We start from the raw sequence: 19,481 nt of genomic DNA on the forward strand, positions 1-19,481 counted from the left end.
GATGTCTCTGCAGCTTTACTGAGTCTTTCTTCTATACAAATTTCCTCTGTGAGAACTGTCATATATTATACATTTATTATGGGCATATCTGTTTCTGGACTCTATTTAATTTATTATTCTATTTGTCTCTTTATGATAAATGTTAATAGTTCAAAGATAAAGGCCCTCCACATTTTTCCTTCTTCAAAAATGCCCCATCTTTTCTTACTACTCTTCACTTTCATATAATTTCAGGATCAACTTTTCGACAAAAAAAGCCTGTAGGGATATCAGTGGTGATTTTTTTTTAATCTACACAGCACTTTGGGAACAACTGATCATTTTACAATACTGTGTTGTCCTGAGTATAAAAAATGATATGTCAGTGCATTTATTTACGTTTTAGTACTGCTCAATATAGTTCCATGACTTCTCCCATGAAGGTAATTGTATTTACTTAAATGTTCTTCTTAGACATTTCATACTTTTGATGCTATTGAAAACATTACATTGGAAAAACTTTGTACTTTAAGTTTGTTTCTTATACATGGAAATGCAATTGATTCTTATATACTAATTTTGTATCCAGAAAGCTTACTACATTATCTTAAGAAACCAAGCCCACTGCCATCGAGTCATCCAATTCATAGAGACCCTATAGAGTTTCCAGGGATGTAAATCTCTAGGGAAGCAGGCTACCATATCTTTCTTCCACAGAGCTCCTGGCGATTTCAAACCGCTGAACTTTCAGTTAGCAGTCCACTGCGTAAACCGCTGCAAACATCATCTTAAGAAGTTTTTAATAATCTGTAATTTTTAAAGCATTGGGCATTTATAATCATTCATTCTCTAAAAAAACGTATTTTTTTTTCCTAATCCAATAAGTTTTATTTACTTCTGCTGAGTATTAGAAACTCCCAGTATAGTAATGAATAGAGTGGAAATGGTACATTTGTTACTGTGTTCAGTAAATAAATAGAAAAATATTCAAGGTTTCATCATTAAGTATGTTATTTCGATGATCACAAAGAATTCATTTCATTTTTTATAGAGTGCTTCCATAATAAATGAATGTCAAATTTATCACCCATTTGTATCTAGTGATGACTATATTTTTTGATTTTAATCCATTATTGTAAAGAACTACCTTATTGATTTTCTAATATTAAACAAAGCTGGATTCCAGGAATGAAACCTACTTAGCTGTAACCCATTATTTTTGTATTATTTAATTGATTGTATTTATTGGCAATTTATTTAGGATTATTTAATCTATGATTATGATTAAGTTTGGCCTGTGCAGCCATTATACTGGCTTGTAAAATTAAAAAGACTCATGAAAGTATTGAATACACACACGGAATACACCACAGCAACACTGCAGCAAATGGAAGGAGAAACCATACGACAAAATTACGGGGTCCCACAGTTCCGCAGCAGACAATTTGTCTCCACAACACCAACAACCAAGATACATGTGAGAAATCTCAGCCTCAGGAAGCCCATAGCAAAAGTTTACGGAGGGGTCTTTGTATCCCACTGGCCACAGGCCAAAAACCAGGCTGTGTGACCAGGTAAACACAGCCAATTAATCTATATATTGTTAATAAACAAACAATATAGACAAGCTGATTCAGGGGACTTCAAGAGAGTTTCTGACTCTAAGTAGAATATTATAAATAACTAGTTAGTAAACTTTTAGAACAAGTTAATCAGTACCATGGCTCCAAGCATCCGTTGAGGTATGTCCAAGTCTGCCACGGCCCAGTGGCAGGTTAACTGTGGTAAGTGTCTCATCTAATGTGCCCTCTTCACTTTCTATCCCCGGAGAACGGTTTTAAAAGTGTTCATCTTTTTCTAGTGTCTGAAGTATTGAATGTTTGTAAAACTCACCTGTGAAACTACCTGGTTCTGGAGTTTACTTGTTCAGAAGCAGTTTGACTTCTGATTGAATTTTCCTAAAATTTTATGGCTATGATAATTTTCTTTTAGAAGTATGTTTTTATACATTGTTTTTTTCTAGATATTCCTCCATTTTAATTAAATTCTTAAATTTATGGAATATAATTGTTCGTAACACACTGTTAATCTTTTTTTAAAGACTGAGAGTGATGAAACTGAAATGTGAGAAAGACTCATCAATCATTTTTATTTTCTAATACAAAAATTTCAGACTAACAATCTGTCTGAATACTGCTTTGGCTGCACTTCATCTTTGGACGTGTAGAATGTTCTTTGGTAATCCATTAACATATATTTTTAAAATTTACATTGTATTTCTTCTTTGGCCCTTTAATTATTTCAGAGTATTTCTTAATATAAAATACATGTGGCATTTTTCTACTTACAAGTCATCTTAATTTTTGGTTATAGAGTTCTGTGATTCCAATCTTTTAAAAATCGTTGAGACTTGCTTTATGATGTAACGTGTGTTCATTTTTTTTAAATGAAATGACCTGTATTCTTTGTTTATTGCCACACCCTTTTTAAGATAAAATCATGAGATTATTCTATATCCACACTAATTTTCTACTTATTTTGGTATTTACTGATAGATATGTGTTAACACTTCTACTGTGATTTTTGAAATTGACTTTTTCCTTATATAGTTATTTATTTTTGATTTATATATTTGGAGACTATGTCTTAATATAGATAAAAATTTAAAATAGTTTATCTTTCTGATAAGTAGAACTTTTAACATTATGAAATAAATGTCTATTTTCTAGGGACTTGTTTGCTTTAAATTTTAATTTGTTTGGTTTATGTATATCTACACCAACTTTCTTTTGTTTAGTATTAGCAAGCCATAACTTTTCCTGCCATTTACTTTCAATGTTTTAATCCAGTCCAGATTTTTTATCCACTCTGATATTCTTAATTTTAATACAGTCCAAATTATCATCTTTATTTTGTAGTTATTACTCTTCATGTTTTAAAAGAAATCATTACCTGCACACAGTCATGAATCTAAGATGTTGTATTTTCTCCTAAAGGTTTTATTGTTTTCACTTTCATACTTAGATCTATGGTTTATTCAGAATTGCTGTTTGTGTATTGTGTGAGGGTAGGAGACAAGAGTCAGTTATGTTTTCCTTTCCTCACTGCACTGTAATGTAACGTTTGTCATAAATCAAATGACTGTATACGAGGAGTCATCCCTGGTGGTTAATGTGCTCGACTGCTAACCAAAATTTGCAGTTGAGTCCACCCAGAGATGCCTCAGAAGAAAGGCTTAGCGATCTCCTCTAAAAAAATCGGCCACTGAAAACCCTATGGCGCATAGCTCTACTCTGACACACATGGGGTCACCATGAGTTGGAATCAACTTGCTGACAAGGTTTAGTTTGGCTTTATGTATGATGGACTCATTCTGGAGTCTTCCTTTTGTTCTATTTGCCTGTATGTTTTTTCTTAAATTCTGTTTATTTATTTATACAAATACCGCACAATGTTAATTACTACAGCTTTATGTTAGGTCTTAATAGAAAAAAAAAAAAAAAAAAACCATTGTCGTTGAGTCTAGTGCAACTCAGAGAGCTACTGCAGAATAGAATAGAACTGCCCCATAGGGTATCCAAGGGAGTAATCATTATGCAAGCAAAGTGCCACATCCTTCTCCCACAGAGTGGCTAAGGGGTTCAAACCAACAACCTTTTCATTAGCAGCTGAACACTGAACCCACTGCACCATCAGGGCTCCATATACGCAGGTTTATTTTTAGGTTTTAAGATATTCTTTGCTCTTCTTGATCTTTCAAATTTTTTAATAATTTTCGGAATCACCAATTTTCACACATGTGCAAACACACATGTGAGTGTGCTGGTATTTAATTCAACCTGTATTTTGGAAGAATTCACAGATTTTCAGTAGTGAGTCTTCCAGTCTATGAATATGGCATGCCCTATCGTTTTTTTAAGCTTTCTTCCATTTCTCTCAAGTGGGCCTTCTTATTTTTGTGTAGGGCTCTTGCATATCTTTCACAGAGTTTTAATCTAGTCACTACAATATTGAACATAAGAACGTAAGAAGGATGGTGGCATTCTTGACACATTCCAGACTGCAAAAGAAAAGCATTTAACATTTCACCATTAAATATGATACTTAATCTAGGTTTGTTTTGGAATCTCTTTATCAGATTAAAGAAATCTACTTCTAACCCTGGCTTCCTGAAAATTACTGATGAAATTCTGTTTAATATTTTCAAATGTGTTTTCTCCCTTAAGATGCTAGTGCAATTTTTCTCTTATTTCTTGTTAATGGGGTGAATTCTATTTATTGATATTTTAGTACTAATTCCAACTTTGCATTTCTGGGATAAAGTAACCATTGACATGATGCACTATTTTGATAAGAAAATTTTTAATAATGGTTTCAATTTCCTTAATTGATAGTCACATTTTCTATTTCTTTTGTTAAATTTACAACATGCTGCATTCTTTAAAGATACTTTCCATTTATCTAAATCATCAAGTTTGTACTAAAGTTGTTTATAATTTTGTATTTCCTTTTTTTTTTTTTTAATGTGTATAAAATCAGTTGTGATTTATCCATTTTCATTGCTGATAGTGGTAGTTTGTCTTTCTCCTGTGTTTTTGTTTTTCTTTCATAGCCCTGGTAGTTATCAGTTTTATTTATTTTTTTCCTTTAAGTGAAACTGACAGAAAAGTTGCAAGAATAGTAAAACACATTTGTATATTCTATTTAAGCCAATTTCCCACATGATAACATTTTTACTGCTTTTGCTTCATCCATTCCCCTCCACCACCCCCATCTTCTTTGTCTCTCTCTGTCTCTGTCTTTGTCTCTCTATTTCTCTCTGTGTTTGTATTTTGGTTAGGTGAAAGTCATTTTTTTTCTTTTAGGAAACGAGCACTGAAGTATTTAAGGGCAATAGGCATCATGTATACAACTTAGTCTTAAAATGGTTCAGAAAAAAATATTCAGGATATGTGTATACATACATACATATATATATATATGGCATTTTTTTCTGAACCATGCATGCATGATGCCCTTTACCCTTAAATACTTCAGCATTCATTCCCTAAAATATATATAACTGAAATGCAATTATCAAAAATAGGAAATATTGATACAATACTATTAACTAATCTCTATACTTTCTTCAGATTCCATAAATGTTTCCAACAGTTTATGACAAAAAACAACACTAAATCATGACTTGCATTTACTTGCCATACCTCTTTAAAAAAAATATACTATTTCCACAGACATTCTTTGTGTTTAATGATATTAACATTGTTTAGAACACGGGCCAGTTATTTTGTATATTTCATTTTGTATTTGTCTGATGTTTATGTTTTTTTGGGGGGGTGGGGTAGGAATCCCGAGAAATAATGTATTCTATTTAGCACATCAGGGGACATGTGATATTAATTTGTCCTAATACTGGTAAGGCTAACACTGATCACTTACTTGGGGTGTTGTCTGCCAGATGTCTGCAAAGTAAAGTTATTATTTTCTCATTATAACTAATTTTACATTGTGAGAACATAACTTTAAACTATATAAATATCCTGTTACTTCTTTAACTTTTATCTTTTAGTATTCATTGATGATCTTATCAGAATCAATTACAATGATGGTTGCCGTGTAACGATTGTCTTATTCTGTCATTCCTTCCTTTTAAAGACAGCGGTTTTACTTTTTCCACATTTATTTATTCATGTAATTGTGTAACAATAAATTCTCATTGTCTTTAACTATAATCCTTTAGCATCATTATTTATTATGCTTGAACTGTCCCAGGTACTGCAGAAGGGGACACTTCAAAATGACTCAGCTTTCTTTTGACATGTCACCATCATTAGTTGATCAGTTTCATAATTTCTGACACAAAAACCCTTCAGGCTTCTTTGTACTTTCCCTGTTCCGGTCCTGGAATCAGCTAATCCTGCAAGTAGCTCTGGTTTCTTTTAGTAGAGAGCAGTTTCACTCTTCTAGGTAAGATTAAGGGAATAGTGAAACTAGATGTGCCATTGGTACCTGGGCTTTATTGCTTATAGCCCCCCTCAGAGGATGTAGGTCAGAAATAGCAGTGTGTAGATGCACACACCTATGCAAACCTATGTCTATATTATATACATAAACATACATTTAAATCCATACATGTCTTATCTATGCCTATGTATTTACAAATACACTTCCTTACTGATACATCCAGTTCTAACCCAATGTCACAGCACCCATTGCACCCTTCTCCCTTTCTGTATTTTTAACTCCCTTCTCTAAAAGTGAGAAAACTTGCTCCCATTATCTACAAAATTTTTTGTTCAGTCCTGGACTACACATGTTCCTCACTCATGCACAAGAGTGCATATTTTGTCCTGCTTTAGTTCACTGTTCTATATCTGTCCATTAAGCTGATTTAGTTCATTTTTATTCAGTATTGAGTTCTTAATTTTCTACACTGCTTATTTCAGTCTTAGAATCTTCATTTCATATTTTGAGGTTGTAATTCTAGCCAATTTTTTCAACTTTTAATCTAATATTTCCTCTCTTCTCTTTTCTTGATCATTCAACCATAGATTTTAATAAAATTATTATTTGTTAACTGAAATATTTGGATCATTTATAGACCTGTTTCTATTCTCTATCTTTGTTTCAGTTGTTTTTCATCCTGTTGATTCTCATGCCAAGTAATTTATTTTTTATTTTTATTGAATCAAAGAAATGTATAGAAAAACTGTAAAGTTGCAGGGGAATGGATCCTCCATGACACCCTGGTAACCTCACATTTCTTCTCATAGGACACATAGGCAAGACTCAACCGTAGTCTAACTCAAGTCTTGGTGGAACACCCTGCGATATCCCTGGAACATACCACATAGGCAGTCTTTGAGTAGTTGTCACGAGGCCGTTTATCATTCATAGCCATCTCCTGCATGAGATATTGTGGGATGAGGCATTTTCTCATTTGCATCCCTGTCTTCAGGGAGACTTGAGACCTTTTTACCACCATCCCCCTCCCACACACTTGTTTTATCATTGCTAACTATGAAGTTTTTTGACTGTAGTTTAAAGTTGGAAACCCTGGTGGCATAGTGGTTAAGAGCTATGGCTGCTGAATAAAAGGTCAACAGTTCGAATCCACCAGGCACTCCTTGGAAACCCAGGGGGGCAGTTCTACTCTGTCCTGTAGGGTCACGATGAGTTTAAGTTCGTTCCTCATAACAAAGTGACCCACCTCTTATATCATCTGTCATCCGGCCTCTCAAGTTGAGTGTTGTGTGGAAATGGAGATACGAGAGAGGAAGAGCTTGTCTATTATCTTTGAATGACAGATTCAAGGCCAATATGACCGGAGTAGAGTGAGAGAGGACTGATCTTATTTTGGTCTCTGAGTAATAAGCTGTCTAAATCCATCGAGCCTCATCATTCCTTATGGAAGTGTGGCAAGCCAACCTAGCAGCTGCCAACATGATACTGCTTAGGGATTGCTTGACCACTTGACAATAGCTCTAAAGTTTAATCTTTTTTTTATGCTAGGAAGATAGTAAATTTTTTAAAATATCTTATTGGATTAAGACAGAGTTGGCTTGATTGCATTTTAGTAAAGCCTAACCGTTTTTTATGCCTAATGCCAAAGGCCACAATTAATTTACACATATTAATCCAATGAGACTCGGAACAGAGTCTAGGCTTGACTGTATTTTGGTAAGGCTCAAATCACCTCTAATTTTCTCTTGTTCTTTAAGCAGAGCTCCCCAGGGATATCAACAGAAACCCGCAACCCATTGCCGTCGAGTCAATTCAGACTCAGCGACCCTATATGACAGGGTAGAACTACCCCATATGGTTTCCATGGAGCCCTGGTGGATTCGAACCGCTGACCTTTTGGTTAGCAACCGTAGCTCTTAACCACTATGCTACCAGGGTTTCCAATTTCAACAGAGAACCTGGCATATTCATTATGGCCCTTGCCTTTGGTGTACCTTAGTGTCTTCAGTGTCACAATATGGTGAAAAAAAATTTTTTTTTTTGCTCTGATTTTCAGAGATTTCAAGTTTAGCTCCTTGACCACTCTGTACAACTTTAAAATTTGAGAAATGATTTTACTATGGAGCTATGTATTTGATGCATTTCAAATATTCAACAATGCCACTCCAGTCCTACATGACCGTCAAAAGTTCTGCTTGTTTCTTGATTCCCCAGCAGAGGCTTTTTCCTTGGGCTAAGTGTGTATATATTCAATTTCTGCTTTTCCAAGAAGTAGTGACTGCTGATCACCAGCTTGATGTCTTTAAAGGACTTTCAACTCAGAGTATATGTTTTCCCTGGAGCCCCAACCTACTGTGGGTTATTTTCTCCTTGTTACTATATGAATGCCATTTTTTTTTTTTTTTTTTTTTGGCTCTGCTTGTCGGTGGATTTTGGCTTAGCTCTTTCACCTCTTGCTTCAGCAAATCCAGAATTCCATGACAGTCACAGATCCTTATATTATGCATACTTGGAAAAGAAACTATGGCACCTATATCTATCCTTTCTCTTCACAGAGCCTGTTTAACAGTCTTCTCATATTTACAAATAAAATATTCTCACACGAACTGTCCATCTGATCTGCTGAATTCATGTCACATTACGTCAAATATTTCTTGAGCATTTGCTATTTCCCAGGCATTGTTCAAAGCACTTGGGATGTGTTAGTCAGCAAAATAGATACACTAAGCATATATTTTTATGAAGTGAGGCTGACAGTGATGTAATAAATAAGTAGATTAGGAAGAATGTTAGTAGGTTAAAAATGCTTAGAAAAAATATAGAGTAAGGTAAGAAATCGAGTTTGAACGTGATGTTCTTGGGTAATGGAGGAAGTTGCACTTTTTAAATAAATTTGTCAAGATAGACCCCATTGAGAAGGCAATATGTAAGCAAAGATTTGAAGTACATGGGATAATGAGCCATAGTGAAGAGTATCCCAGGAAGGGGAAACAGCTAGTACAAATATCCTGAGGAAGAGCTTGCATATTAACTTTGAAAGACAGCTAGGAGGCCAATGTGGCTGGAGTGGAGTGAGTGAGGACAGAGCTCAAGACTAGGATTTTTAATGAAGTTTAAAACAAAACCCATATATTCAAAGAACCTATTTGTAATAAATGTACCAAAATACATATCTTTTCAAAACAAAAGCTCAGGAAACTTTTTTTTCATTAAATATTTTTTATTTTTACCTTACAGAGATTTTTTACCTCAGGATTTTAGAGTTTATGGTTATAATGGCACAGGAAGTATGAAACCTCTTGAACCAAATTTTCAGGTATGGTTTTTAACTGTGTTCTAGTTTTGTCATGTCACTTTTTCTGTGATCATCTTATTTAGGGTCTACATCTAGAGAACAAAGGGACACGGTTATGCTTGGTTTTGTGTTGGTATGAATTTGACGATATCCAACAGAAACTATTTCCTTTGATGATATGACCGTGCTGCCTGGTAAAGGAAAACTGTTTAAGGGTTCATATCCGTTTTCATAGAGCAGACAAAAAAGGGCATTAATAATTGAAACAGTCTACAACTTTGACTACTCAGCTTCCCCATTTGCTCTTCTACATGCATTTGAATTCCCGCAAAACAAAATCACTCTACATTTCTACCAACAAGATTTAGCTATCCTTTTTACAAGGGAAGAAATTGTTACCCTTTCCCCAAAATAAGGAAATATGTAACCCCAAGAGCCATTGTATCCATTGCTGGCTATATGAATTTATTCTCAGATTCAGTCATGATCCCACTAAGTATTCTATTGCCTAAAGAATAAATAGTAAAGCTAACCTTCAAAAACTTGTATGTAAATGAATAATAGGAAAGAGGAAATGAAAAGAAAATGGTTAGCATATACAAATAAGCACATGCATATAAGAAAGAGAAAATATGCAAAGTTTCTGCAGTCTTCATACCTGCAATTGGTCATGAAGCCATAATTGGTATCTATGGCTTCCTTCTTCCACTACCTAGTTCCATATTCGTTTGCCCTCAGCCAGAGCCTCAGCTAGTTAGAGTTCTTTATGTCGTGGAGTGGCCCAAATCTGTTTTGCAAAAGGGTCTGAGTCCTTAATTTTTTTTTTTTTTTTTGGTTCCTGTACTTTTCCATTAACTTTTACAATTGAACATGTAAAAGGTGACCCAGAGAATACCTTGGATTCAAAATACACTCTCCCTGCCTCCACAGGTAGAAGTAACAGACTTTCCCTTTGTTAATCAGATTCAGTCACTCCATCCAGGATATTAGCCCGTCTAAGTGGCATAAAAACCCATTGCCTTCAAGTCAATTCCGACTCATAGTGACCCTATAGGACAGAGTAGAACTGCCCCATAGGGTTTCCAAGGAGCAGCTGGTGGATTCAGACTATCAGCCTTTTAGTTAGCGTCCACTGTACCACCAGGGCTCTGTTCGGTGGCATGAGAATTCCAAAACATCCAGGTGGTAGCTTCATTGTACAATTTAGTGGAACAATTATTGTGTACCCCAGGGAACAATTCCATCTTGGCGATCAAGAGTTAAAAGTTGCTGGGATGGAAACCAAACATTCTGCAAAGCATTATTGCTATAATAGTGCCAGGCTCCCACTTCAACACCTTGACTCCCTAGGTCTTTCTCAAAAACTAGCATGCCTGCAGCTTAGCCTATATCTTCACTGAATCTACGAATCTCTTTCCAATTGTCTTTCACTAGGAACCTCCACTGTTTTTGGAAGAAAGGTCTTAAGTTTAAACTTCTCCACACTCTGTTGCAAATGAAATCAGTTCTTTTGGCAAGAGATTAGAATTATCTGTTTTATAGCCTGCTTCTCCCACCAGACAAAATTTTCGACTCAGGGCTGTGTAAGTGGGAGTAGAATCAGTGGCAAGCTTTTCTGTGAGTAATGCTCTTGCTTTTGGAGCTTAGTACTGGTGAAGAAAGGATCTATAGACTGCCCTCTTAACAACTTATACTTCCTGGTGTGGTATCAGCACCTTATGAGCCAGAGCAAAGGCGATGAAGGTTATAGTATATTCAGCAGTGCCACACCCAGTACCATACTATTCCATGATTAGGGCCTGGGCTGAAGAAGGGATCCCCCAGCTCTTGACTGCATTTGGCTGGAACTTAGCCTCAACAACAGGTAGCTGGGGTAGAATAAACAACACTCATGTCCTGCTCCTCCCAGGAAGAAAGCTTTTTGACTGGAAGCAGGGAAAAGAATCCTGTGTTCTCAGCTGCACCAGTCCAGATGATATTTCCACCTCAATTAAGTAGGCAAGAAGAGGGTCAAGTAGTCTTGGTTCAAATACTACAGACTCTTGCTTTTCTTACTAAATATTCATAATTTTTTTTTGGAGAGATGTATCTTCGCCTTTTCTTAGGATTGTTTTCTTTTGGGACCATTTCCAGAGCTAGTTTGTTTATAATTTTTATCAGTTTCGCTGGCCAAAGTCTACAGAGCTCCTCCTGCTGTTATGCCGAAAATCAATCCTCCATACCCTCATTTTTGAAGAATAATTTTACTAAATATATAATTCTGGATTGCCAGGTTATTTTTCTCTCTCAGCACTTTAATTATGTCATTCCATTGTGTCCTGGCCTCCAGTATATCCAATGGGAAGTCAACTGTCATTTGTATGATTATTCCCCTGCATATTATGTGTTGCTTTTCTCTGGTTGCTTTCAAGATTTATTTCTTTTTTTCAACTTTAGGAGTTCATCTTGATGTAAATGAGGTTCATGGATCTAATGTTGTTTCTCACTGAAGTTGAGAAAATTTTGCTCATTATTTTCTCAAATATTTTTACATCCTTTTTCTCTTTCCTTTTTCTCTAGGACTCAAACATGTTAGAATGCTTAATACTGTCCCACAGGTACCTGCTGCTATGTTCAGCTTTTAATGCTTCATTTTCTTTTAACTTTCATGTATGATAATGTCTGTGGATCTATCATTTAGTGCTTGGATTCTTCCTTTTGTCATTTCCATTTATAGTAAAGCTTATCAAGATTATTTTTCATTTTAAGTACTATTTTGTTGTAGAATTTATATTTGGCTTTTTCATAACCTGTATTTCTTTGCAGAAATCTCATTCCTTCCCTCATTATGCCCATTTTTAATACCTATTTTAAGGTAATTTTCTACAAATTCCAAACTCTGGATTATTTCAGAGTCAGTCTCTCTTCTCTGCCTTTCCTCCTGACTATGGGCCACATTTTCTTATTTACACACATAATATTTATCCATCGCTGGGCATATTCAGTGATACATTATAGAGCATGTGGATCTGCTATCTTTAAAGAGTTTTTATTTTTGTTCTTGTTGTCAGCTGCCATTGAGTCAATTCCGACTTATGGCGACCCCATGTGTGCAGAGTAGGGTTTCCAAGGATGTCACCCTTCAGAAGAAGATCAACAGTCTTCTGGGTGATTTCTAACTGCCAACCTTTCAGCTATTAGCTGAGCACTTCACTGTTTTCATCACCCAGGGAATCCTATTTTATTCTATCAAGTAGTTAACTTGGGTGGAAAGAGCTTCCAGACTCCATTCACTGGTGTTTGAAGACAGCCAGAATCTCTTCTCAGTTCTTTTGCTTTTCTGGTCTTGCTTTCTACTGGGCTACTTAGGATCTCTTTCATGGATTCTCAGTTCATGTGTAAATCAAAAATTTACGCCTGAGTTAATAACATGGATTTTGGGGCTCACTCTGTGCCTCACTTATTTTCTAGATATCTCACCTAAATTTCCAAGACAAGATTCAAAAATTGTGTCTACCCTCAAGCCAGTAAAATTGGGGCTTTCTGTTTGAGTTTTAGCCACCTACTGTTGTGTAGTGGTTAAGAGCAACAGCTGCTAACCAAAAGGTTGGCATTTTGAATCCACCAGGTGCTTCTTGGAAATCTTATGCGGCAGTTCTACTGTGTCCTGTAGGGTCACTATGAGTCAGAATCCACTTGATGGCAATGAGTTTGGTTTTATTTTATTTTATTCTTTTTGCTCATTGCCTCAGGTGAAAACCCACCCAAATGTGAATCTCAGCTAATGCAGTTTTTCTTTGCAGTGTTGATTCCTTTCTCCTTTTTCTGACTTCCTTTGCAGTAAGCATTGTAAAACATATTTTCCAGAGTTTGTAATTGTCATCTGCAGTAGGATAGATCTAACACGATGTATTCTGCCATTACTTTCAAATAGTTTTGAAAAGGAAATTTTCTCCCTCAGATCCTTGTTTTTTACCTCTACTTTGCAAAATTAAGTCAGACAAGTATGAAAAAGAAAAATGTTTTTGATTTTTTTTACCTTGATCTCATGATTCACATATCATGTTTAATTTATAAAATCAGAAAAATTCTTTTTGAAAATATAGGAAAAAATTTGGATAATTGAGACAAATACTCATCTAATAATCTTATAAATCCATTTTGGAATCTGAACATTTGAGACATATACACGAGTAACCGTATATGTTTTAAACAATTGAAAATTGTATCTTTAATATGAATTATTCTAATAAAGATATATGTACTTTATTTTTCAGAATCTCTGCAATTACCAAGGGTTTATTGAAGGTTTTCCAAATTCTGTGGTGATTGTAAGCACATGCACTGGACTCAGGTTGTGATATATAATTTTATGAACTACAAAATGGAATCTTTATCTGGGAAGAATTTTTAAATAATATTCAGGAGTTCTAAATTGAGTTATAAATGTTGTAGAAAATGGTTTTCACTGGAAATCATAGTATGGAAATTCTTGTAATAGGTCCTATCTTTATTCTGTGTTAAAACTTTTAATATATCCAGAGATCATGAAATATTAATATCTAGTCCAAAACCAAGAGCATTACTATTCTGTTCTACTCTGTAAGTTTGTGGATATGAGTTTTTCCTACTTTACCTTCTAAGACTAAGTCTGAATCTGATCTTCATACAATTAGAAAGCAAAAAAACTCTGGCATTTTACTGCTTTAAAAAATATTTTATTTATTCACTGACTTTTTGGAATTTATAGGGGTTTACTGCAATTTGAAAATGTCAGTTATGGAATTGAACCCCTGGAGTCTTCCATTGGATTTGAACATGTGATTTATCAAGTCAAACATAAGAATGCAGGTGTTTCTTTATATGCTGAGAAGGATATTGACTCAAGAGATATGCCCTATAAAATACAAAGTATAGAGGTAGGTGATTAAGAGAGTAAACTCTATGGTTATGTTTATACAACAACATAATCAATGTATTCTCACCGGTAAACAAATTATTTGTTTATATTAGCATATATATTAGGATACCTGTACCAGAAACTTCAGAACTTATTTATTAGGCCTTAAAGCAAAGCTAGTCTTGGACTTTCAAGAACTCCAAGCATGTTGTTTTCAACTATTAGTGGCATATTATTCCTGTGATCTAGAACTTTCTTTTCTTCAAATGCACTGCTTTCTCCATATCCATTATTTCAAAATTTTAGTATAATAAAAGACAAATGCCATTCCTATAACTATTGAATATGTATGTTCTAGAACTTTCAAGATGCGGATATACCATATAAAAATGAAATATTTACTTCTCTTGGCTGCTAACCAAAAAGTCGGTAGTTCAAATCCATAGCCAGAGGCACCTTGGAAGGTAGGTACTGTGATCTGCTTCTGAAAGGTCACAGCCTTGAAAACCCTAGGGAGGAGTTCTACTCTGTACAAATGGGGTTCCCGTTGAGTCAGAATTGACTCAAAGACAACTAACAATGCCTCTTTCATCTTAGGGCTGCGTTGACCAATTCTGAGGACCAGGAAGAGTCTCACTCACCATCTTCTTACATATTATGTCCATTAAAATCTATAATTAGTGTTATATATCTTTGTATAATTGATGTAGTTAATAAATCACTTGTTTGCCCATCTAAGATGTTACAAAATATTGATGAACCCTTTTACTGGAAATCTTTTGTAAAAATCAGTTTTGTTGTTAGGTACTATCAAGTCAGTTCCAACTCATAGTGACCCTATGTACAGCAAAATGAAACACTTCCTGGTCCTGCGCCAACTTCACAATCGTTTTTTTGCTTGAGCCCACTGTTACAGCCACTTTGTCAATCTATCTAGTTGAAGATCTTCCTCTTTTTTGCTGACTGTTCACTTTACCAAGCACAAGGTCCTTCTCCAGGGACTGGTCCCTTCTGATAACATGTCCAAATTACATGAAATGAAGTCTCGCCACTCTTGTTTGTGAGGAACATTCTGGCTGTACTTCTTCCAAGACAGATTTGTTCATTCTTCTGGCAGTCCATGGTATATTCAATATCCTTCACCAACACCATAATTCAAAGGGATCAATTTTTCTTCAGTCTTCTTTATTCATTGCCCAGCTTAGCATGCATATGAGGTGATTGAAAATACCATGGCTTGGGTCAGGCACACCTTAGTCCTCAAAGTGACATCTTGGCTTTTCAACACTTTAAAGAAGTCTTTTGTAGCAGATTTGCCTAATGCAATAGGTCGTTTGACTTCTTGACTGCTGCTTCCATGGCTGTTGATTGTGGATCCAAGTAGAATGAAATCCTTGACAATTTCAATATTTTCTCCATTTGTCATAATGTTGCATATTGGTCAACTCATGAGGATTTTTGTTTTCTTTATGTTGAGATACAGTCCATAATGAAGGCTGTAGTCTTTGATATTCATCAGTAAGTGCTTCAAGTACCCTTCCCTCTCTGCAAGCAAAGCTGCATCATCTGCATATCACAAGTTGTTAATGAGTCTTCCCCCAATCCTGATGCCTCATTCTTCTTCATATAATCCATCTTCTTGGGTTATTTGCTCAGCACACAGATTGCGTAAGTATGGTGAAAGGATACAGCCCTGACGTATACCTTCCTTGACTTTAAACCATTCAGTATCCCCATGTTCTGTTTGAACAACTGTCTCTTGGTCTATGTACAGGTTCTTCATGACCACAATTATGTGTTCTGGAATTCCCATTTTTCACAATATTATCCATAACTTGTTATGATCTACCCAGTCAAATGCCTTTGCATAGTCAATAAAACACAGGTAAACATTTTTCTGGTATTGTATGCTTTCAGCCAAGATCCTTCTGACATCAGCAGTAATATACCTGGTTCCACGTCCTATTCTGAATCAAGCTTGAATTTCTGGCAATTCTCTGTCAATGTACTGCTGCAGCCACTTTTGAATTATTTCATTAAAATTTTACCTGTGTGTGATATTAATGGCATTTTTCGATAATTTCTGCATTCTATCAGATGACCTTTCTTTGGAATGGGAACAAATATGGATCTCTTTCAGTTGGTTGGACAGAGAGCTGTCTTCCAAATTTCTTGGCGTAGATGAGTAAGCCCCTCTAGCGCTGCATCCTTTTGTTGAAACATCTCAATTGGTGTTCTGTCAATCCCTGAATCCTTTTTTTTTTTTAGCCAATGTCTTCAGTGCAGCTTGGACTTCTTCCTTCAGTACCATAGGTTCTTGATCATACGCTGCCTCCTGAAATGATTGAATGTCGACCAAATCTTTTTGGTATAGTGACTCTGTGTATTCCTTCCATTTTCTTTTGATGCTTCCTGTGTCATTCAGTATTTTGCCCATGGAAACCTTCAAAATTGCAACTCAAGCCTTGAATGTTTTCTTCAGTTCTTTCAGCTTAAGAAATGCTGAACGTGTTCTTCCCTTTTGGTTTTCTAATTCCAGGTCTTTTCACATTTCATAGTAATACTTTACTTTGTCTTCTAAAGCCACCATTTAAAATCTTATGTTCAGCTCTTTTTACTTCATCATTTCCTCCATTTGCTTTAGCTACTTTACATTGAAGAGAAAGTTTCAGAGTCTCTTCTGACATCCGTTTTGGTCTTTTTATTTCTTTCCTGTCTTTTAAATTACCTTTTGCTTTCTTCCTATACGATGTCCTTGATGTCATCCTACAACTCATCTGGTCTTCTGTCGTTAGTGTTCAAGACATCAAATCTGTTCTTGAGATGACCTTTAAATTCAGGTATGATATACTGAAGTTAGTATTTTGGCTTTCATGGCCCTCTTATAATTTTCTTCAGCTTTAACTTGAACTTGCATATGAGGAATTGATGATCTGTTCCACACTCTGTCCCTGGCCGTATTCTGACTGATTATATTGAGCTTCTTCACAGATGTACTTAATTTGATTCCTGTGTATTCCATCTGGTAAGGTTTTGTCTTACAGCATTTTGACTCTCAGTCCAAGATAAAGAGGGCTATATTCAAAGAGATTTGTGGCCTGGCTTTGTCAAATAGAGTGGATTATAATTTAACACACAGAAGGCTTTAAAGGAACTCATTAGATTCTATGAGTTCCCTTTTATGTTGGGCAAGGATCTGTAAATCACTAATCTAATGTGTGCTTTTGTCACAGAAATGGGTCTCCAGGGGAACTCATTAGGGGCCTAGGGTGCATTAGGCTCTCTGTCCAACCACCCAAATGGTGTAATGTCCAAGTAATTTTATTGTCAGCGAGACTGGGTTTGCAAAGCTAACCAGATCCTCCACATAGGAATACATATCCATGAGGTGCACAAACCATAACTTTCCTAGTGCCTTTGGTTGGAAAAGGGATTTATTGGCTAACTTTTAGAAGCTAATTTTTGGTGAGAGAGTTGTTACAAATGGACAAATGTCCAAAACTGATGGTATTCCACAACAGTGCAAAGGACAAATAATTTATTTGGATACATGCTGATTGTTTTTCTTCCCTGGCAGGTTGATGACATAAGGTTGATGACTCCTCTAGTCAGAACATTATAAAATTGGGAAGGGCAGACAAACTCTAAAAAATTTGTTAAATTGTTTTCTGGGCCTTGACAAAAAGGAGCTATAAGTTCCTGAAAGCTGGAGCCTTTGGATAGAACAGAACAATCTACCAGTTGTTCAGTGGTTAGAGTTAGATTAATAACAGGAACTTGAGGTTGGAATGATAACTCAGGAGGATGCCACAGCCTAATGTGTATGGTGCATTTGAAGTTGGGAGTGAAGTTAATTGTGGCCCTTGGCATTAGGCTTTAGTTGAAGACAGGAATGGCTAATCGTACTGAGTTTGGATGTCTGGACCTGGGATGAGAGTGACAAATCCAACATTCTTATATATTACTGGCACTAGTAACTGACTGTGCTAACCTGAATAATGCATTATCTTTCCAGGCATTAGTGGGGATTATTGAGAATAGAAAGAGAAAACTTAATGAGAGTTTCCTAATGAAAGAAGATAAAAAATAAAGCAAAGGTCATAAAAATGACTATAATCACAAAGTAGACTCCTTCGGTTATTTGTATAAAAATCTTACCAGGTAATAAATTTTAACTTGTAAAACATGGCTACTTCAAAAGTAATAAGTATTAGACAAAGGGCAACAATTTCAAGGACTTGTATTACCAATTTCACCAGGCAATAAGACCTACTTTATGTAGTAAGACAAATATCATAAGAAATCCAATGAGAAGGTCCAAGGACTTCAACAGGTTGGTCTGGCATGAAGTCTTGTTCTGTGTTGTTGGGTTAAGTGTCATTTCTGCAATCATCTGCTTCTGGCTGCCTGGGCTTTGGAACTTCAGTTTCAGTCCTGTAGACTAGCTAATCCAGAGGAAGATTTGTCCTTTTTTAACTGAGACAAGTGAACCCATGGTTTAATGCCCTCTCTTTTCACTGCACAAGAGTTGGTAAGGAGCACCAAGTAAGGCCCTTTCCAGCAAGGCTGTAATGAATTCCCTAAATTCTTTAATTCTCATTTCTTGCTCATGATTACATTGAGTACATTGGGAAAGTACTTGTTACACAGATTTGAAGAAGTCCTCACTCCACAAATATTTATCTGAGCTGTTCATTATCTCCATTTCTCCGGTAAATAAAGATTTTGAGTGTAAGGACTCATGTAATTTTTGTATTATGGGTAAGTGTAAAGATTTAGGTAAGACCTCTTTTCCATTTGGTCTGACCCATAACATATTAGTTGGATGCTGATAACATTCTACCCTTTCCCAACTTACTAATTCTGTTCTGGAGACTCCTTGCTGACGTTCCTTAAAGAATTCCAGTGGTTTAGATTGAGGAACAGTAAATGGTGACAAAGTATTAGAAGTTACCGTGGGACTTTGACACAATAATTTCTTATTCTGTTTCGTTACTTTAGAGACTTTATCTTGTATGGAGGCAATCTTGCTCTCTTGATTTTTTCTGGTAGCTTCCAAGTACCAATTAAAATATGCATCTCATTGAGTTTGTTTAACTGGAGAAAATTGTGTTCTAATTTGCTGCACAAAAAGATTAATCTAGACAAATCGATATATCCCCAAAGTGCCCACACGTATTCTAAACTATCTTTGGTAAGATTATGCCAGGTGTTCAAAAAACAGCAAATATAGCAGGGCCATGATATTTACACATATATTGGGCAGGGGCTCCCAAGGAGAACTCCCCATTTTTAGATTTAAAATTACCCACTAAAGAAAGAAAAGCCAACCAGGCACTGAAAATAAAAGCAGAGCACTATTCT

At 35.6% G+C, this 19,481-nt stretch overlaps 1 protein-coding gene across 1 annotated transcript in view; it reads left to right on the forward strand.

The window, feature by feature from the left end:
- Positions 1-19,481, forward strand: part of LOC100672528 (disintegrin and metalloproteinase domain-containing protein 2) — a 114,434-nt gene that overhangs the window by 11,728 nt on the left and 83,225 nt on the right. Inside the window, exons 4-7 of the mRNA XM_064271939.1 lie at positions 8,925-8,961; positions 9,183-9,259; positions 13,495-13,571; positions 13,968-14,136. Of these exons, the coding sequence (XP_064128009.1) occupies positions 8,925-8,961; positions 9,183-9,259; positions 13,495-13,571; positions 13,968-14,136 (360 nt within the window). The remainder of the gene's footprint in view (positions 1-8,924; positions 8,962-9,182; positions 9,260-13,494; positions 13,572-13,967; positions 14,137-19,481) is intronic.

Source organism: Loxodonta africana, chromosome 19 (assembly GCF_030014295.1).
Source record: "Loxodonta africana isolate mLoxAfr1 chromosome 19, mLoxAfr1.hap2, whole genome shotgun sequence".
Classification (NCBI taxonomy): domain Eukaryota; kingdom Metazoa; phylum Chordata; class Mammalia; order Proboscidea; family Elephantidae; genus Loxodonta; species Loxodonta africana.